Below are 22,524 nucleotides of genomic sequence, written 5' to 3' on the forward strand. Positions count from 1 at the left end.
GCTTTCCTCCCCTCGGGGTGCGCGTTCTTGGCTGCGGATGCGCTTTCCTGGGAGCCCCTGCCCTGCTCCTCGCACTGCGGCCTGCGCGCCCTGCTTCCGCCGTGTGTGTGTGTGTGTGTGCCTGTGTGTCTGTCTGTGTCAAAGCCGAGTCTAGACCTAGCTTTGGGGGCTGCTCTTGCTCTCGGGGAGCCCCCAAACCTCTGCCAGCCCCGCTCCCCGGCCAGGTGGTGCAGCCCTGGAGCCGCTGGTGGCCCCTGAGCTGCTGCTCTTCCCAGGTGTCCGGGGTGGTTTTCCGTGTAAATGTGTGCTCTTCTCAGTAAACGGATGGTAAAAGCAAATTTAATCTGCCTAACTGTGGGGAAGGGGCAGGAATCAGTGCTAGTTTCCTGATGGAAATCTGTAGTCAGAGGGCAGATGTTTCAGTGCATCCCACCCTCGAGTGAAGGTGCTGTGTCTGCCCTGCGCTTCTCTCTGCTGGGCTGGTGCAGGTCATGGTGCTGTCCTTGCTTCTTGTAGCTTAATGATTAAATTAAAATACACAGGGCTCTTTCACTTGCATACATTTGACTGTGTATGTGCAAATGAAAACACAGGAGCCCTTGCTTTGATCCCAGCGTACGTCTTTCCAGACCATGGAAAACTTTCTGGGAATTACTTCTGTGATGTGGACAGTGCGCTCAGGCACATGGTGGGATTCTTGGGACTACCCTGTGTACACCAGGTGTTGGACATTGATGATCCCAGGGAGTCCCTTACAACTCAGAATATTCTGATTCTGTTTTATGATTGTATTCTATGATTCTGTGATCTTTCACCGTAAAATTATATTTAATTTTCCTGTAATCTGTATTTTTTGAGAGTAGTTTTGGACGAGTTCCTTTTGGTAACTGCCACAAGGTAATAGAGATGTCTGAACATGTGCAATGGCACAGCAATTCAGGACCAGAAATCTGTAGCCACTTCCTGAGGAAGTATTATGCAATAAAACTGACTGAAACCCTCACATGTATCTTCTATAAACCAAACCATAAACAATCTGGTTCATAGAAGTATTTCTAAAATGCCAGTGCTCACTGAGAGACACTTAAATTCCTGTACTTTTATTTCTAGATGTCAGTGGATCAGCATGGAGATCTCCCTCATGGAGAGGGAGGTGATGAAGATGGCTATGATCTAGTTGATGCAAGGCCAGACAGAAGCAGCAGGTTCTCACTTTTTGGAAAGTAAGTTCCTACTTGTACTCCTGTTCTTGTTGTCCTATCAGCTGCCACGCTACCCTTTTAATCAAAGAAACATCCAAAGGCTTGATTTGGTGTTCAGTTTGCCATGTCCACAATGTTATTGATGGTCTGGATAGAAAGATGGTTTGTGTTGTATGAATTTAACATATCTGGCCTGTACCTTAAAGCATTTCTGTATAGTATCACCCTATAGGGAAACCTATAATATCTCCCTTGAGTTTTATTTGGCAGCTAAGAGACCACCAAGTTCATTTAGCATCAATTATAACCCCACATCTTAAACATTGACCTTTGATGGAGCTGGGAATTGAATATACCATTAATTATCTATTTTACTGCACTCAGCTCAGCTAATCTCCAGCATCACTGGAATCCCCTGCTGACTGTCTAAGTTACTTTAAAGCCTGGATGTGCCATCTAGGTTGTAGCACAAAGAAGCCTCACCAAGTCTAGAGATGTAACCCCTTACAGAACACATGAAAAGCCTTTCATTTTAAAGCATAGTAGTCTCACTGAAGTATAAGCTTACTTTCATTAAATCGGTGGGAAGCAAGAACTATTTACTGTTCATCTGTACTCCTGAAAACACTGGATAAATATGACTGGAAATGCAAAAGATGAAAAATGAACATGCAAAGATTATGAGTACTGTTGAATGTCAGCAAACGGCTACTTCACATTGGATTTAGTGAGATTTTGCAAGAGATATTTAATGGAAAGTCTAATGAATTTACAGAGGGGTTTTGATTATTTTTAGTACTGGAAATATACATTAAGGTGAGCAGTATAATTCAGACAGTACATGGCTAATATACTCCCAATTTTGCTGTTTATTCTGTGAGTTTAATAGAGTAACAAGTTTGTGAGAGAAGTGGGGATGCTTTAGTCTTAGAAGACTTTTGATGTCCTGTTAAGCAAATCACTGTACTTTCTCTGTCTCATTTTGTCATTCCTCAAATATGTTTCATGATATATATGTGTATTATTAATTTTAACAAATAGACAAATGTAACGTTTCTAAATCTCGTCAAATATTTTTCAAAGGTTTCTTTTCAACTTTAAAAAATGTGTGTTTTGATATTTGATTTGGTCTTCTTTATAAGAGGTGATATGCTAATACTATTATTAAATTATGCAACTCAAAGTTAATAATTTCCAAAGAAAAGGCACTAATCAGCATTTCTATGACTTTTTTCTATAAGAAATATTTCAAATAATTTGGCTATTCATCAGTTTGAGACATTCATCTTTTGGGAACTCCTCGAAGATGCAATTTGCAACGTTTTTCTTCAGAAGTAAAAAAATTGCTCAGATTAAATATGAGGTAATTGAGAGAATCCAACTTAGATTTTGTAGAAAAAAATACATTTGAGAAGCCTAATGGAGTTTCTTGAAGAAAGTGTTGGCTGCTTAAAGAGGAATGAGGTGCTTGACAATTAAGGTCTTAAAAATCTAAATGTGGTAACAGGGTCTTTGTCCTGCAGAAGCTAAAACTCTTTGGCCTGAAGGGAGATAGGAGAGGAATGTGAGAGGAAAAAGGAAGATGGGATCTGATCTAGAACTATGATTGTAATAAAGGACAAAGTGAAGAATGGTCATTCTTTGTGCCTCACAGGGAATCCAGGGGACATCCAGTGAAAAGTTCATGCAGTTTGTTTAAAACAAGTGTTAAGGTGTAATTTTAACATACAGCAGAATGTCATTGTAGAACTTAAAGCCAGGGGATATGCTGATGTCAAGGTTTTAGGTAAGATCAGAAGAGATTGGATGTATGTGTGGAAGAAAATTCCAGATGTTAACATCTTTGATGAAGGTGCTCCTAAGTCAGGGCTCTGTGAGAATATATACTGTTTCCATTTTCTTTTGTTTGCTTTCTTCAGACTCATTTCTAGTCAGTAGCAGATACCAGGCTAGATGTACTTTTATTGAACCAAGGTGGCTGCCTGTCCTGATTGCCAGAGTTTAGTTTTGGCAGCATGGAGTAATGCATCTTAAATAAGGTGTCTAGAGGGCTTTAGAGTGACTATGATTTTATTATCCCTTGTTTTATCAACCCAATCTTTGCCAGTTTTGCAGTACTCTCAGTTAAATTCTTCACTGCGTTTCATGAACTATTGCTTAACATATGTAAGTTCAATAGGAAAACAAGTAACTTGTGATGTTAAATAAGTGCATTAATTTTAATTTGAGAGAACAGAGCAGTGAGAAGCTAAATTCAAAGCTGTGCAGAAAGAACAGCTGTTTCCAGCAGCTTCACAGCTTCAGTTTGCCACTCTCTGGCTGTGACTGCAGATCTACCTTGTCAGAGCAGTAACTTGAAGCAAATTAAAATCTTGCTCCCTACAGCATATTTCTCTCTGAGCAGTCTGTGAGGCTGCTTTGCCAAGCAGGCTCAGAACAAGCCAGGATGGGCAGATTCTCCTGACATCTCAACAATTTAGGGGAATTATCTTCTATACATTTCCTTCTCTTTGGAAAAGTGCTAATACTTAGCTGATGTTGGTGAGAAAAACTGACGGGTGGGGAAAAGAGTTGGAAGAAGTTTGGGATTAAATCTGCCAGCCGTGTTTGGTTCCGGGGTTGTTTTTAGCCACTAGATGGCAGGAGGGTATTAATTTTGTGTACAACGAAAAGAACAAAAAAAGGGCCGTGTTGCAGTTGAGCAAGAGAGTTGTGTTTCAGAAAGCAAAAATATCAGGACACATTATGGCAAAGCGGTGTACCAAAAAAAGTTTAAAACATGTTTAAATAAAGATTCGGCTAAGGATTTCAGATGCGTGTTTTATTATTTGTAGCTAACTAATAGAATATTTCTCAAATTATCCCAAATTTTCCAAATACAAGTTTAGGGTTTTTTAACTATGCTAAAGTGTACTCCTTTCACACTTTCAAGGCTTTAAATAAATTCTTGTTTCTCCACAGGATGATTTAATATTTTCATTTGGTATCTTTTGTGTTTTATTGGGAGATTGATAGCAGCAAATGCATTTTAGTATCCAGGAAAGCTAATGTAACATGAAATGGAATAAAATTGCAGTTGCACTGTGTTAAGCAGAGATTTCTCTTAATCCTAATTAAAGTTGGGGTTTTTTTTAAAAGATGTGTCCAGATGTTCCCGCGGTTTGGTAGACTTGCATTTGCACTGTCAAAAATCCTGAATGCTCATGGGCTTCAGTGAAGAAACAATGCAGAAGAGTTTTGTTATTAGTAGTATCTAGGTACCAGTTTTATCCTGATGTAATTATATAGAAACATTTGTTTTCTGGTTACTTTTATCTGCTTCAGCCCTACTGTCTTGTTTTACAGTCAATATTCCCCTTCTCATCTGGAAACAGAAAACACAACTTAAATATCTATTTTAAAATCTTTACAAATACTTAGTTACAAATTAAAGTGTGTGTTATTCTATAGCGCTCTTAATGCAGATACATGAAATGGATTGTAAGAAAATCCCACTGAGGAATTTGAGATGTCTTGTGGGGCATGTAGTCACCAAGAATATTTAGCTGTTTAACACTGCAAATCCAAAATATCTGTGAGATATTTGTTTCTGTCAAGCCACACCCCTTTAAAGTTTGAGACTTGAGAAATTTGAAAGTTTCCTGGAAATGCCAGTGTGCATCTCACCTTCTGTAGTTCAATGGTTGTGATAGTTACATTGTTAAGATATCTACCAGGATTGTAAACTAGTATTTAGATGAAAAAGATTCATGGATATATACCTTTTCTTTTCATGTGTACAGTGTTTATTTGGGTCGCAGGACATCAAAGTGGGGAAGCAAAGCTGTCTATTTTAACTTCATGACCCTTGTCTCAGTACAGCCATATTTCTCAACATAAATAAGCTTGTCCTTCAAAGAATAAATACTCATTTTTGAGATTCATCCTCAGCTGAACCTCAGGTCTGGAGTTGTAAAAGGTGTAGAAAGTTGTCTTTGTTTCAACTAAGTTTTTCTGTTGTTCCTCTGTCTTTTGGGGATCTGTTTTCTGTTCACTTTTCACAGTATCACATTCATTCTGGATTGGAAGGGACCCACAAAGATCATGGTGTCCACTCATAAGTGCCAGTATGGGGATTGCCAACAGCTTACTTTTATATTGATTTGTAAAAGAAGCTGCTTTTCAGGTAGAACCTTTTATGAAGAACAGCTTCACAGTGATGCAGATACATATGTTTTTCAGTGTCAGAATATTATAGACCATTTGAAGGAAATATTGCTAAGAAAAATATCTCTTTTATCCTTAGCTAGATTAAAAATAGCAAGCTACTGTAAAGCGAATAACAGCTGATGAATCATTATCTGAAGTTAAGTTCTGGGCTGCAACTCAGATGTCTGAGCTGACCTCCTGTTTCAGCCTCATGTTTCCATAACGTCTCTAAGGAAGTCACTGTGTGCTTTAGTTTGTCCTGTAAATGGGTGTTGATCTTTCCTTTTACTGTCACAGCTCCAAAATCAATCACAATATAATTTTAATTTTGTTTGGAGTTTGGTTTTTTTCTGCTTAGCACAAGGTAAATATCAATTGTTTATGTTCACCTGAAAGCATTATACATAAAATTTCAGAAGTAATTTATGGTCTGGAAAAGTTCCTACAAAGCCAATTAAGAGACTGTAAGAAGGAACAACAGAAATGTTTCATTTTTTATCACTCTTTTTAAAGTCAGAGATAGTTTTGATCGGTTTTGGTTTTTGGGGTTGTTTTTTTTTGCTTGTTTGTTGGGGGGGGTGGGTTGGGGTTTTTTTTGTTGCTGCTTGTTGTTGTTTTGTTGAAGCAATTTTTGTTAGATCTGGAACTCAGCTTCTGGAGAACACTGCAGGAGCATTTAACAATGAGTGGAAACTGTGGTCTGTGCTTGTACTTTCCCTTAGATGCTAACTGCGTGTACCTCATGGGAAAAGCCCAAGTATCTTGAAATGGTTTCTAGTCTATTTTACAAGAACTCATTGATTCACAGTCAATATTTGTTTCCAGTCTCCTTAGAGACTTTTTAATGTGAAGTACAGCAAACACTGGGTTATCCAGGAACTGTATCTGAAGTAATCACAGTCAAGTATCTTAATTACTTTTTAGTGTAGTAATTTATTTCCTTCATTGCAACAAGCTCTCAGCTGTAGCATACAGAATTTGGAGGACGGTTATTTTGTAGTGGGACATTTGAGCTTTCAGAGCAATCCAAGCAGATTTAAGCCAAATTTATAATAAACCAAAACTGTTTGAGGGTAAATATGTAAAAAGTAGTTATATTCATTAAAGTACAGAGGGGTAACAGAGAGGTTTACAGAGTTTTGTAAGCTATATGTCTTTACATTTGTAAACTTACATCTTTGTAAACTATACATCTTCTGTGTGCAAGCTACATGTATAGTTTGTAAATGATACATCTTAGGTACACCTAATCTTACAGTTAGTTAATAATGAATGTCCATTATTTTGCTAGAAACAGTCATTGTGTGAATATTGCAGGAATGGTGGATCAGGTTTTGAGAGAAGGACGAGGGACGTATCACAAAGTGAAGTCTTCTGTCCCGTCCTCCATCCCAAAATCTATTTTCCTGTACTCTTACACAGGAGCAGAGATAGAATGAGTGATGGGAGCGTGTTTTCTGCTTGTCAGCAAAGGTAGCTCAGGCCTGCATGACCTCAGCCCGCAGGGTGATGGCTCCAGGGTTTGAATAGCCCCACAGAACAGTCCAGCGTGACCCACTGCTGACACCGGCAAATGCTGGGCCTGAGCACACAGAGCATCCTGCTGCTCTCTGCAATGCAACCCCGAGCATGGTGGGCTCCTAGCAATAGCACAGAACATCAGACTTGCTCCTGAGGACAAGCTGAAGCTGTTTTCAGATGCAGTGTGGGGTACCATTTGATGATGAGCCAAGGTACTGTAGAGTGTTATTCACCTCCTTCCTTCTCTGCCACCTGTTTGAAAAAATCATGAGTTTATACCCTAAAACAGTTTAGTTTAGCTAATTGTAGCTCCACTGGCAGTTTGCATTTGCTAATCCTTCCCAGAGTGTTCTCTGAGCATTAGTGTTTGGAGGGCTTGCTTTATTTTGAGTCATTTTCCAAGCAATCCATATGTACCTGTTAATTTCTCTTAGTACCTTTGAAAGGTAAAGAGAAGCTTCATCTCTTTTTTGCATGTGATTGTCAGTTCCCTATGTACATTATGCTGCCTAGGGTATGATCATGCAAGATTTCAGTTTCCAGAACACTCATGGAAGGTATGGATGTGCAGGTTTTCTAGAAATAAGCAGGAAGCCTTTCAGCAAGCAAAATTCTTTATCTGTAAAAATTCACCTTTTGAATGTTTTTTGGCTATTATGTTGCATACAATATTGTGAGGCCTGCATGGTAGATATCATGCAGCTAATTGGGGAGCTGAATCTCACAAAATGATGACTGAGAGTTTAGAATCTGTTTTGCAGGCATCACACCACAAAATTATGATGTGGGTTGTAAGTGACCCCAAAATATTAAGTGCACAAAACTAAGGCACTGCTATCTGTTTCTTTTCTTTTTACTTTTGTCTTCTTTTAACTGTTTTGAAATGTGATATTAGATATTAGTCTGTTGAAACTTACTGTCCAAAGTGAAGCTGGCTTAGTCCCAATGCAGTTGGTCTGCTTCATTTGTATATAATAAATTAAATTGCAATTGTGGTTTTGATTTGAATTAGTTAAGGCCATCACTAACACATACTTAAAAAGACAGGAAGGCATATTTAGATTAACTGTGAGAACTTCAAAAGACATTTACAAAGTATGCCTGAAGTTGTAATCTGAGGCTTGTTCTTTGAAACAGCTCAACTCTTTCATTTTACTGTGAGTAGTCTTGGACTGAGTTTCTCAGTTTTTCAGGTTTTTAGAGGAGATTATCTCTCCTAGCTAGAGATGGATCTGAAACTTAAATGGAACTAAAAAGCTACCAGAGTAGCTTAGGGTCTGAAAAGTGTCTTATAATGATGTATTTAAAATTTATTCAGTGTTTCAATTGATGTTAAATAGTCATATACAGGCATAGCAGTTTTCTCTTTCCAGGGAAAGTAATGTGTAGTAATCAAAGTTAGGAATTTGTTTCTGGACTGAGGTCCACTATAAACCTCCACAGTGGAGATTCACAATAAGAGTGTAAACAATAACTTTACAGTAAGGATGGCTTTGTTTCATGCATTTTCTTTCCATGAGGCACCTGTCAGTAAGCTAACCCACACACTCCAGACATAAGCATTGTACAGATGTACAAAATATGAATTTTAAAATTATTCTCTACCTTAGTGGACAGAATGCCAGAGTGGGTCAGGTTGGAAGGGACCACAGTGTGTCGTCTGGTCCAAGCTCCCTGCTGGAGCAGGGTCATCCCAGAGCACAGGGCACAGGACTGCCACTGAGGCTGGCTCAGTTGGTTAGAACATGGGACATCAGTTTTTGCACTACCCTTCCCCTGGAAAGAAGCCACATGATCTGCAATTGCTTTATGAAATAAGTTTGTTTAGACTTCATTTTGTAATGGGAAAACTAAGATCAAGAGTTACGGAGTTACTTTCCCTAAGTTATTCAGCAGCAGAAGCTCAACTCATTTTGGTTTGTTTAATACCTTTCATCAAGTTAATTGGGCAAAGCATAGCTAGTATATGGTCTTAATAAATATATTTTATTCTGTGTTGTACTCTTGGATGTGATATTAGGAAATTTAGGGAAATGCCAGGATTTCCTTAAATAAATTGAAGTGGTTTATTTTGCAAATTTTCTGTGAAATCTGTTACTGTACTGTTATATATGCCATATCAAGAACAAAAGTACATTTGTAGTATGATATTGGTTTTTCAGATGAATGAACTCAGTCCAGTCATGGAAAGAATTTTTTAAATTATAGTTTAGATCTTTCCCAGTTCTAGTATTATCTTGATAAGTTGAAGGAAGTAATCTCATTGTTTACCTAACTCCTTTCTTTTGATACTACTACAACAATATTTTCTGTTCAAAATTACTGTGTTTACAATTATTTGAAGGGCCTGTGACATGAGTTCCCAAATGAACAAGAGGTATTGTCCTAGTAGGTTCCTAACTTGAGGTTCATTCAAGGAAAAGGCTTTGCCTCTGTTGACTTTCAAACTGGCTTTGTTTAGTCAGCTGACAATCTGATTTCAAAGATGCCCTTAAGAAGTCATGAACAGTTCAAAAAGAAACTGAAGGCTAATTAATTCCTATGGCCCTGTTCTTGAGAACATTTGCAGTCATTATTCTGTTGCCTGAGCAGTCCTGTTGCTCCCAGGAGGAAAGTGGAGTGTGTTCATTGGGGGCTGTGGTGTTCCAGGAAGCATGCTGGCCATTTCCCTTTATTCCACCCATTTCCAAAAATTATTTTCAAAGTTTAGACATTTCAACAAAGCAATGTATAAATAGGCAAAGGCAGCACAGACTTTATATATCATCAATAAATATGAACTTCAGCATCCAGTATTATCAGTTCAGCATATTTCACTGAAATTTTGAATTTCTTTAACAGATGAAACAAAATCCTGACAGGAAACAGAAATCTAGGAACACTGGGGTTTGTGTGTGTGTGTGTGTGTGTGTGTATGTGTGTGGTGTTGTGTTGTTTATGTTCACTAATATAAATTGCAGCTGTCAGTTTTCATGCCTTTTGTGTAAGACATCTGCGTGCCATGGTAATGTAGGTGAAATAATGCTTAAATGCTTTTTGGGGAACTTCTGTATGCAGTTCTGTGGGGACCACTTTTCTTCTCTCTGCTAAGTGAAGACTTTCTATTATGTTGAAAATATCCTGACTTCAATATTAGAATTGTTTTCAGTTTTCTTTTGACACCTATCTGTAATATGTTTTAAAGTAACCTTCTAAGGACTGGTGATTTTGTTGGTGCTCATCTGTCAAAGTCAGCAGTCCTTTGCTAACATTTGCTAATAGGGAAATTGAAAGTACGCAATGCTTGCTTGAACTTCCTCCTATACAATTAGTATTGCCCCTTTTTCCTCAGGAGACTTTTGTTTCAGCTATTAGGCTTTTCCTTTTAGTGTCTCTTCTGGCAAATAATTTGCTAGCCTGAGTATGTACTTTCAAATGCACTGTAATAGTTTTAGTATTTGGTCAAGACCTTATGGTTTAGTCTTTATCCCACATAATTTATGCTTTCTGATTTTTAACAATAAAGGAATATTCATTTTTATAAAAGACAATTCAAGTAGTGACACATTCTTCTTGTCCAGAAATGTTGCTGTTCTGCCAACCTGATGCAATATTAATGGAAAAAGGCAACAGGATAATCTGTTATTTGCATGCAGTTCTAAATCTGTGTGACACTGCCAAAACAGATCTGACAAAGAACAAAGAGTCAGGCTTAGAGAACTTAAGATCTAAAAATCTCTAGTCAGATTTAACAAGTGTCTTTTGCTTGATATTGCCAACAGGGTTCAAGATTCAACGAAAAGCATTGAAAGTGGAGAGAGTGTACAGTAATTAGAGGTGTATTAAATACAGTGAAATTAGACTGGATAAAGGTATTAAAGCTGAACAAAAGTATTAAAGCTGGTAGTTTGAAGAGAAGGTTATATAGAAGTAAGAGATCTTAATGCATGATCATTGGAAAGCATCAGACATATGGATTATGGAGCCCATATCAGACCACTAATTATTGAGGCTAAAGTAGAAACATAGAACAAAATATTGAACCTTGTTTTGGCTATTTTATAAAATCTATTTCCTGTTCAGTTGTTTTTTATTAATAACTAAATTGATCTCCATCACTCTCAGTTTTACTACACATAGCTTAGTGTTGCCTTGTGAATTCAAACACAACCTTATTTGCATTTTCATTGTTTTCTGTCTATCCTTTCACTATCTTTTTTAATAAATAAGTCCAGTCCAGGATTTTCCCCAGGAGAGCAAACAACATTTGTGATGAGCAGTAGTCAGAAACATAATTTATACTGTGTATGCAACAATAGAAGGAGTGGGGGTTTTTAGACAGAAAGAGCAACATAGAGCCACACAAACTGCATAAAAATAAATCATCAATATAGGCTATGTAGGTTTCTTTTAGAGGCCTTAGAACTAATGCATTTTCCTATGCATTCCACAATAATGTAACTTAATGGAAAATTCATTCAGATGAAGCCTGTAAAGAGGTCCCCAAACACCAAAAGTCGTAAGGGAAGCGTCTCAATTGTTTGTAATAGATTAAAGAGCATTGCAGTTAAGACACCTTGCGTCTCACAACACTTTACTGTGTAGGAATTCTGGTGGGTGTCAATGAATTACCTGAGAATATTTGTGCTGTCCACTGCTGTAATCTTGCCTAGACTCAACAGAAAGGCTGAGAATGTGACAGAAACTAGAATAAAACTATTCACCAAAGCCAAAAAAGCATTTGGACTCCAGAAGGAATCCTCAAGTGATGTGTTTTTCAAAGACACCATGTTTTTAAGGGAAAACTTTCTTTTTAACACAAACATGTTATCAGTTATTCAAAACTTATATTTCACAATGTATAAAAGAAGGAAGCCAGAGTAAAACTGTCTTAATGTTTTGAGATATTCCTTATCAAGGAAAGATGAAGTTTGCTGAACTGCATAGAGCAGAGTAAGACACAGTTCTCTCCTTTTGTGGGTTTACTTCAAATAGAAATGAACAGAGTCAGTGTGGCCTTTTCCACCCAACTCTGAATGTCAGCTCCCTTTAATTAAATAGTACAGAATTATAGAATTGTTACGTTTTTCAATAACAAAAGCCCCCAATGTTTCTGCAAGAGGAGGGGACTATAGCTTTAAAAAAAACCTAGATATCTCTCTGTAATATAATTTTTAAAATTTAGAGTTTTAGAGTTTTTGAACAACTCTCCCTGGAAAAGATCAATCACTTAAATAGCCAGGCAGAGAAGTAGATGAATACTAGATGAATAAAGACAGTGCTCAAGGAAGCCTTTGTCCTGCACATGAATTCTTAATATGTTGATGTGTCACACTAATATATGGTAGCAGCAGGAATTGAGGAAGGTGCCAGTAAAAACAAAGTCAAAGGAGAGAAAATCACAGCTGCTAAGAGACACTGCTTTATTTTTTCTAAATAATCTTTAGGTGTAGTTAAATGTTGTTGATGATATTTTTATCCTTAAATCTTGAACCATATTGTAACATAAATTTATTCCAAGTGTAAGAGAAAAGAACATTTGTTGTGGTAAGTAGCAGTCCTTTAGATGATCAAGTCCACTCCTCATGCAAGTGAGGTATCTCCATGGACTTTGACAGAATTTTAGCCACTCATGCTGATAAAACACTTGACTGCTACTATTTAGAAGTTCAGTAACAAAATGACAAATAGAATTGAAAACTTTAATTTCATATTTGAAAAGTGAGAAGATGATAATAATGATTTTCAGAGGGTTGATGCTGACTGAGTCTAGACTTGATGAAATCACATTCCCAGATATGCTGTTGGCAAGCCTAAGGCCTGGATTTAGAGATGGTGAGGGTGAAAATGTGCAAGCTGTATGAGAGTGCCAGAGTGGAGTTTCAGTTTTGCTGAACTTTTGACCAAAGGGAGAGAACATGAAATACGTGACAGCAATGGGGAGAATATTTCTGTGTAGGGAATAATGGCACAGCTGTAATTAAGACCTGAAGAATGAGTAAACAGTCATGAAATTCCACTTTCTGTTTAGTCCAGGCAAGTTTGAATCCCGAAAGAAGGAAATTAAGGATGCTAGATATCAAAGAAGCAGAAAGAAATCAAGCAGAGGGCACATAGTTTAAAGCATTTTATAACAATATATAACTAATCTGTGGAAACCCTTTTGGAAAGCACAGTAATTAGAAAGCTTAGTAAGTGTCACCCTAATTCTTTTCCTTCTGATCTTATTTACATATTTCTACTGGAGATTCTCACACATGTAACATAAACAAAAGTAGATTGTTTTCTCATCCCTCTCTGTGATAGACTGCTGGTTTGACCACTGGGGTCAGATGGGTGTTCCTCTCATCTCCCAATCCTTGATCAAATCTCAAATCCTATTTAAACCCTGAATCATAATAAACTGCCCTTTTCTTCCTCACTTCAACCTGATGTTGAGTGTAGTTCTTTTGTGTCATGCAGTGCGACAAGATCAGCAGTTAACATACATATTAGCAAATGTCCAGTTCAAAGTTCAGAAAAAAAAGATTTAGGCTTTCAAACATAAGTCAGACTATCACTGACAGATTACCCTTAAGGCCTGATGGTTCCTTATTTATAACTTTATTAGTTATCATTACAAGGTCTGATTTAGCTTGTTGAATCTGAAAAGTTGGACATTGTACTGTCGGTGTAGTCCAGTCAGGCAGTTCCCATATTGTGCTATGTTGGTGCAGAACCAGAATCTTCAAAAAAGAATTTGTGTCTGGTTGCATGTCCGGGCTAAGTATAATCCACAGCCTCTGCTCCTTTATTCATTCAGTTTGGATGGATGCCAAAAGATTTCTGGAACTTTTTATTGTCTTCCAGTAAAGAAGCAATAGGCGTAACCATGCTGTGGTTCTTTTAGTATCTCATTAACCTGTTTAGCTTGGGAGGAATCATTGGAATAAAACCAGTGTCCTCTGTTAAGGAATGGGGAAATGTGTTGCCAAGGCTTGTTTGTGACATTTGCCATTGACTGGCACAGAGCTTCTGGCTGCTTTTGAGAATTCCAGCAGCAGGAATTACATCCCTTAAACTCACGAGTATTTCTGCATGAATGAGTGCAAACTATTGAACTTGGGAGTGAAGTGATTTCAGAGAACCTGCATTGCTACATTTCTGTGCCACTTAACCCTTGCTGCTGTTTTCAGTGAGGCTTTTTGAGGGGTAACGTGGCTGCCTGATTTCTGGGCTACAGTTAGGCCACTTTTAGCATTTTAGAAGAGCAGACAGTGCAAACATGATACTGATCAAATGGGTTCATCCCTGAGTGTTTGCAGCTGTTCATGAGTTGGACATAAACAGAAATGTGTGCACAATCCCCTTGAAAATATCTTATTGTCTGTAACAGCCACTGTTGTCTGAACAACTTTTTCAGGAAATCACTGAAGCCAAATAAATCTGTAGAAACTGGAATCTGTGGGTTGAGGAATTGCCTCTTCATGGACCTGGGTGGTTGTTTCTTGTTCTGAAATTTCTTTTTCTCTCTTTGACAAAGAACTACCTGGTGATGGAAGAACAGGGGGAATTTTAGGTTAAAATAAGAATCCAAGATCTCTTTGAAAGTCAAATGTATCAGTATCATGGAGCTCTAATTCTTTAAAAGAAGTAGTTAAGAGTTGGTTAAAACTTTTTCTTGAGGCAAAGCGTATTTAATTATTGCTTCCAGGGACTTCAAGAAGCATATGCAAGAAGAATATCCATATTTGCAGTTTGTCAGAAAAAAAAAACCAACCTGTATTTCTAGACATAATTCTCAAGTAAAGACGGTTTAATATCTTGTTTTTTAGTCTCTAAGGGAGGTCTAAAAGAGGACATTATATCAAGGTGGTCACATGTAAAAAGAGTATGATGAAAGCCTGCCAGGTGCAGCTATTTAATTTGGCCCTTTATAATAGAGCATGACGGCACTCAAAGATAAGAAGAAGCTGTTTTGAAATTGAATTGCCGTGGCACTTATACATGATGAATCATTTAAAGAAGGTTTATTATAGATTCCAATTCGTTCTGTCCTTTAGTAATAAAAAAGAGGACACTTAAAGCTAAAAGACAACCATTGTTAAATCAGGCAGGTAAGAAAATAGATTACCTAAACAACATTTAATCAGTTCATAGCAATCTTATGTCTACAGGTTATTATTGAAGCAAATAAATTAATAATTCTTTAGAAAGATGTCAGAATGAGAATAGCAAAAGTACTTACATTAATTGAGATGATATGAACAATCTAGTTTTGTTATAACCAAACTGCATTATACAGTTATTTGTGCTGTGAAAGTAGTTTATATTTTCCTCTCAGACATCAGCAATAAATACTATTGGAAGCTGAACACTGGAACAAATAAGAGAAGTGCTAATAACTTCTGCCCTTTCCTGAGTGTTGTTTTAAAGTGGGCCAGCTCCAAAGCTTGCTCATAGCTCTGAGGTTGAATCAAAATCCTTATGGGCTCTTACTGGCTTCAGTTCTGCTTGAGGAAATCCTAACCACACTTGAAGCCACCTGCTTGGACCAAAAAGTCCACCTTGAAAAGCAAGTATTGCTGAGTTCCTCATGCTTGTACATCAGGTGTGCATGCTGGCTGTCATTGGTTCGGTGTTAATACTTTATTTAGATTATATCTGTGAGTAATGTCTGTGCTATCCCTTGGCATCTCTTTCTAATCCAATGTAAGACTCCTGTACATAGCAAAAAGATCAGTACATGGTCAAATAACCAGAAAACATTTATTAATATAACCCATTAACATAATTACTATCGTAGTTTGATTTGGTTTTTTGTAGGTTTTATTTGATGTGAAGTTCAGGTATCAATGATTACATTGAAATGTGCTTGGGTTTTTACATAGGTTCAGATGGCTGTTTGGCAGCTCAAATTGACGCATGACTTGTTCACATCTGTAACCTTTATCAGTAGAAACTACCTACTGCTTTAGTCTTAATCTGCACAGAATTTAGGAATGATGGTGATTCAATAAACTAATCTCATCCCACAGCTGGGTAAACTGCGTATCTTCATGTTCCTGGAATAGCTATTAAGGGAAATGTATCTTTTCTTACATTAACTACTTATAGAATAAGTAGGATATGTCCAGAAACAGTTGGCAAAAGGTTACTGCCAGCCTCACTTCATGCAGGCAGTTTGTTTTATCTCTGGGTCAGGATCTGTGTGTCCTGCTGTTGGCTGCAGTTCACTCCAGAATTATTTCACCCGGTCAGAATCCATCCACACACAGTAATCACTTCATGGTAATCACAAGATCTTCATGCCTTGATCTGAAATGTAAATGGAGAAAACAAATATTAGAGAAGGAGAAGCGTTGGGCAGGGCTGCACAAATGGTTTGAATTACGGTAAATAGGCCATGCATGTGACTGGTCACTAACAATAATTTTATTTGGTTCACCTAGAAAAAAGAAGAATGGAGAAGAAGAGCAGCCAAAGCCCTCTCTCAGTAATCAATACCGAATTGTTACACCCACATTCCAGTATAATATGGATTACAAGAAAGTTGGCAAATGTATTATTATAAACAACAAAAATTTTGATGACAAAACAGGTAATGTTCTTTCTTTGATGATGCTCTTTACAGACCACAGAATTTTTATACTTTCTTTAATCAGTAAGTATTCTAGTTTTAGGACATGGAATTTTAATTAATGTTTTTATCTTTTTTGATAAATAGTTGTTGCTAAAACTTTTTCTGTTCTCTAATACTTATGTTAGAGTGGCTCTTTTCAACATCTTTTCAGTATATGTCTCAAAGACCATGTCTCCTGGCTGTACCAACTTCAAATGAAACCTTTGTTCCAGAGTTTAAAACTATGTTGTTAAAATTTGAACTTTGGCATCTGCAACCCATGTTATAAATTCTCTGTCCCTGAGCTACAGCTATGAGCTACAAAAGCTAATAGCTGTAGGTGTGCTCTGTTCACACTCCTGCATTTAACTTTCCAGATCACATGTGGTTTCAAGGTAGACAAATACTTGTGTTATAATCAGGCTTGTAGGATTTTTCCTGTACACTTGGCAAACGCAGTAGGTTGTTTTCCCCAAAGACTCTGTATCAGTTCTTTTTACTGGGTACAATAGGGACACTTTTCAACAAGTTTTCTGTGTGGTGCTTTGTGCCTGTGTTGCACTGCATAACCAAAAGGAGATGGATCTTCCTTAGAGGTCCTGTGTTGCCAGGTGCTGGGGGCACGCCAGCATTTTGCAGAATAAGATATGTGCTAACACTGAATGTAGCATTTTTTTTAAAATCTCACAATTTGTTCCCAGTGCTGCTAGAGGATTGTTTTTAAAACATGTCACCAATAAATTGTTTAAGTTTATCAATTACAAACTTAAACATTTGCCTTTGAACACATGAATCATTTTGAGCTGTATGACTTGCAGTCAACCATGTTCTTTGTTTTCCGGCAGGAATGGGCACACGCAATGGAACTGACAAAGATGCTGGAGACCTTGCTAAGAGTTTTAAAAACTTGGGGTTTGAGGTTCAGATATACAATGACCGAAGCCGTGATGCTATGGAAAAAGTACTGAAGGAAGGTAAAAATTCAGAATCGTAGAATAATTTAGAAGGGAACAGACCTTTGGAAGTCACTGAATCTACTCCCTGCTCACAGCAAGTTAAAGTAGATCAGATTGCTTAGGCCCCACATGTACAATTTTCTGTATGGAAGAGTTTTTCTGAATGGACTGGGCTTAATTCCCCACCTCATCCCCCAACATCAATTCAGAAATGCATAGTATTCTTGTGAAGCACTTGTCTTGTGTATTAGGTGAAGAGCCTAATGTTGTCATATTAGATAAAGAGTTCAGCCTGTTGATTCCAGTGGGCTAAACTCAGAGTCAAGTGAAGGATGCATCCATGTACTCAAGGTACTCATCACTCTGTAAAAGATGATCCACTCCTTCTTAAGCCTGACAGTAGTAGCTCAGTGTGTTTATTTAGCCTCCGAAAAATGTGTGTGCTAAAAATAATTTCCATTTAAAACATAGCTTTCTTTTGACTCAGAAGTGTTTGCCTTGTAGCTGCCGAGGAGAACCACAGTGATGCTGCCTGTTTTGCCTGTATCCTCCTAAGCCATGGGGAAGAAGGGCTCATCTATGGCACAGATGGACCCATGGCCATCAAGACTCTGACTGCGCTGTTCAGAGGAGACAAGTGTAAAAGCCTCATAGGCAAACCCAAATTGTTTTTCATTCAGGTAATGGCCTAAGGTAAACAGCATCCTACTGCTGCAGCAGGAAAAACATGCTCTCTTGGTTTTTTGCCCTAGAAAAACCTTGTAGCTTGACTTACTGTATGTTGCTGGAGGTTTTATGAAAAGATGTGTTGAGAGAAGCTGTCTATGGATAAAATTATTGTTTGTTTTTAAAAGATAATTTATATCTGATATTCACAGATACAAAGAATATTATCATTGTAATTTTCTACATGATTTCTCTTGGTAATATATGAACTTCAAAGCAAAAAGATAACTCACTTTTGTGCAGACAGAGCTTGGGACAGTACATGATTTTCAATAGGAATAATACTGTCCTAGTCTCTTTGAATTAAGGCTGCGTCTACAAATTATTGCTAAAAGAAACAGTTTTCTTTTCCTTAGTAGCCTAAAAATTTATATTGCATTTTTAAATTAGCATGTAATTAATTGTGTATTATTAAACTTTAAAAGACAACATTCAAACAGCATTAACTGACATATCATGGGTCTGAATTATCTTTTTTACATAATACATAGTATTATTTACATATAAGAGTTGTAGCAGATGTGGTTTTCCCTAGGCTATTCCTTCAATTAATCCTCATCCTCAAAGTGAAAACTGTTTTAGACTCTTCATACTACTAAAGTGATGTTTCTTCTAATTACACTTTTGAAATGGTTACTTTATAGACTTTAAAATTATCTTAATAAAGGCAGTCAGCCCTGTTATATAGGCCAGTCAGACTTGTTCTTTTGAAAGAGCTGTCAGTCAAAGCTACTGATCAAGAGCTGAAAATTACCCACCGCACTGTTGTCCCAGTGTGCCCTTTGGCTAAACCCATGATTAAGAGAAAATTAAGAAACAAAGAGATAAATGGAAAACTATTAAAAATGCAATATACTTGTAATGGGTGGTCAAACACTAGAACAGGTTGCCCACACTGTAGAGTCTCCACCTGTGGAATCCACTGTCAAGAAATTGTCCAGAAGGTGATGCTGGACATGGCATTATGTAATAATTGAGTGCTGATAATCACTTTGGACTGGTAAAATTAATCATGGCTGGAATAAACCAATACTGACAACTGAGATGCACAGCCTCAACACCTTTGCCTCCCTCTACTTACAGGATATGTATTTTTAAAAGAGAAAGCTAGTAAGAGAAGAGAAAGAGTAAGAGAAAGCTTTATCACCGAACAATTAGATATCCCCCAGAACTGCATCTCTGCTTTTAATACATGCTTTTAGTACAAAAGTACTGATCAGAACTGAATCCATTAAAGAATTTTGATGAATTGTAATTGGTGTAACAACTGGAAACATTCTATTTATATTCTCTGCTTTCAGGCCTGCAGAGGCTCTGAATTTGATGACGGTATACAAACTGACTCTGGACCTGCCAATGACACCCTGGAGACAGATGCCAACCCAAGATACAAAATCCCAGTAGAAGCAGATTTTCTGTTTGCTTATTCCACGGTGCCAGGTAAGGAGGAGAGGTTCAAGGTGGGGGTAGAAGCCTGAAAACTCACCATCCATAGTCACTGGATTGGAGATAGACCCTTGTGGAATCCTTTGAACCCCTCAGCAGAATTCCCAGGGCCTTGCCCTGGAAGAATATACCATGGAGTCTGCACCTAGGCTGTACATTGGGTATCCAGCCCATCTGCACTGTAGAGGAAAAGGGAGATTACAGATGGCAAAGGCAGTACTGTTTCCTGGGAATCCTGCCCTTCCATGTCCTGATGTGTTGAATGTTTGATGAAGGCAGGAAGAGGAATAGTTGCAGTACAAAACTTATTCTCAGAAAAGAAACCTGTGTAATTTTACTTCTTGCAGATTCCCAAATGCCAAAATGTAGAATGGTACTTAAGCGGTGTGATGTTTGGAGAGTTAATATACATTATTCTCAACTTTACTGAAGTAGGATATGTGACAAAACTGTTAAAAGTTCAGCTTTCCCTGTGTGCATTGTTAATCTTCACCCAGAATCTTTCACACAAAAGAGCAAAAATAACCCCATGTGTTTTCTTCCTTGTCTTTCCCATCAGGTTATTACTCCTGGAGAAATCCTGGGAGAGGCTCGTGGTTTGTGCAGTCTTTGTGCTCTGTGCTGAATGAGCATGGGAAGCAGCTTGAGATCATGCAGATCCTGACACGGGTGAATTACGTGGTGGCCACGAATTTCGAGTCACAGTCGGACGATCCCCGTTTCAGTGAGAAGAAGCAGATTCCCTGTGTGGTCTCTATGCTCACTAAGGAACTATACTTCTGAAAGTGCATTTCAGTGCAGCCTGTGGTGAAAGGTCAGGGCATGATTTTGGGTGGAGATGTGATTGTAAACAGGAGTAACACATTTCTAAGAACAGAAATGTAATAACACTAGATTTTTATGTTGTATAAGCTGGGGTATCTGATGGGTGGACAATATGCAATATTTTAAAAGAAGCTGTGGGCCAGCCTGACAGCTATTACTAATTATTGTATCTTGGTTTCCCTTAGTGTGACTGTCATGATTTATGGCTACTGAAGATGTTATGAATCAGTAACCTATAAAGTTTGTTCGCAGAAAGCAGATTGTAAATTAAGAATATAAACAAAAAAATCTTGAGACTCCTTTTCGTTTACCACTAGCTCATGGAACCATAACCTCCTTGGAAATTTCCAAAGACCATTATATTATGGGTATGTCCAGTAATAAAACAGTTTGTAACTATTTTAAAAAGGGTGTTTCTTAGTCTAATATATTAATTTCCTTTTAATGAACAATAGTAATGAAGGCTAATGGTTGCTCTGTGCTCGATCTGGAAGTCAGTTTACTTAGTCATCATTCTAGCATAAGATCAATGTATAAAAAAATCAATATTTTTAGATTATTTACCTGAACAGTATAGAAATGCAGCAAATAGAAAATCAAAATCTTTAAAAGATTGACAAATTTTACTTGTATGGTATCATATTAAAGTGCCATTGTAAAGATATTTTGCCTTGCAAATGACAATTGACTGAGAGAACAACCTGAAACAGTGGTATTGCAGTTCTTCTGCTTGCAGAAATAAAAATATATGCTTGTTGATTCAGAATTTTTGAACCATCAGACAGTTAATGACAAGGCTTTATTATAAAACATTAAAATTTAGTGTTGAAAAGGTAGAATTATATGTTTCAGTAACAAATGTATGTTTTAGATTTAACTTCTAGTTGTGAGGAGTTCTCTCAAAACTGGAAATGCTTACTTGAATCAGAAACCAGAAGTGCCTTCTTAGTTACTGTACGGTCTTGATTTTGTTTTAGAGTTATGTTGGTGGTGTTTATATTTCTACTTTTTATATTCACTTTAGTTGGTAGCTAGATCAAAAAAGTAAGTTTAATGATTTGGTTAAACTGATAAAGAATTTGTTGTTCATGCTTTTTCCAGATAATGTACTCTATAGTCTTCTATTCTCCATCAGAGAAAATAAGTGCATAGTATTAAAGCCAAGTTACCAAATTATTAAGTTTATTTTCTTAATTTTTTCTAATATTTTCTAATATTTTCAAATACTGTGACATAGTGAGACATATATTTCAAATATATTCAAAATATATTTCAAATATTTTCTAATATTTTCAAATACTGTGACATAGTCAGACATATTTTTTTCATAAGTCAAATTTACAGTTGTTTGAATTAAATAAATGGTGCTTTATGGACATATTGAGCATGACATCAATAAAGACCTTTTTTAAAAAAAAATTCCTTTGTATATTTGCACGTTTGTCACTCAATCTGGTAAATTAAAACCAACTAAGATATATCCCAGTCCCTTTCTCTTCAAAGAATGCAGGTGGTCTCTGGTACCTTTTCAGGAGGAGGTTTACAGTGCCAGTGGAAAAGTAGAATAGAAAAGTAATTTGGCATTGGGTGACTTGGGTTGGACAGGCCATGTCCTTTCTTGGAGTAAACCAAAGTTAATGGAAGTATTTTATTGGAAATATCGTGTTCTAGCAGTGCTTAATCTTGCCCTTTATACAGTAAATTGTACAATGCTCTAGCAGTGCATGTGAAAGTGTTCTCCCTGTTGCTTCTGCCAAATAGCTCCATCTTAAGCTATTTTCTGGCATTAGGGATATTCCTGGTTTATCATGGCCAGCCAATATTTCAGTATTTGTTACTTCTCTGGAAGTTCGTTCATGTCTTTTAGTTCATTAGTGTTCATTTGCTTGAGATTTAGCCTGGTTTTATATTTCTGTGAACAATATTCCCCTGTGCCAGAACTATCCTTCAGGCCACTTCTAATATATGAGTTATAGAAAGATCAGCACAAAATACCTGAATACACCATCAGAGAGGAAAGTAACATGAAAAGATTAACTTAGAGTAGAAGTGAAAGACAGAGAGAAAAACATCCCCTTGT

The 22,524-nt window shown here is 37.2% G+C and overlaps 1 protein-coding gene across 1 annotated transcript; it reads left to right on the forward strand.

Annotated features, from left to right (window-relative positions):
* Positions 1 to 1,110: 1,110 nt before the first annotated feature.
* CASP7 (caspase 7) lies at positions 1,111 to 21,840 on the forward strand (the record flags this gene model as incomplete). Its single annotated transcript, XM_083866404.1, has 6 exons — positions 1,111 to 1,223; positions 16,322 to 16,470; positions 17,337 to 17,465; positions 17,952 to 18,127; positions 19,475 to 19,613; positions 20,179 to 21,840. The coding sequence occupies 6 exons, from the start codon at positions 1,111 to 1,113 to the stop codon at positions 20,400 to 20,402; spliced, it is 930 nt and encodes a 309-aa protein (XP_083722530.1). The 3' UTR covers positions 20,403 to 21,840.
* Positions 21,841 to 22,524: the final 684 nt, after the last annotated feature.

Source organism: Zosterops lateralis (genome assembly GCF_965231275.1).
Source record: "Zosterops lateralis genome assembly, chromosome: 8".
NCBI classification, from domain to species: Eukaryota; Metazoa; Chordata; class Aves; order Passeriformes; family Zosteropidae; genus Zosterops; species Zosterops lateralis.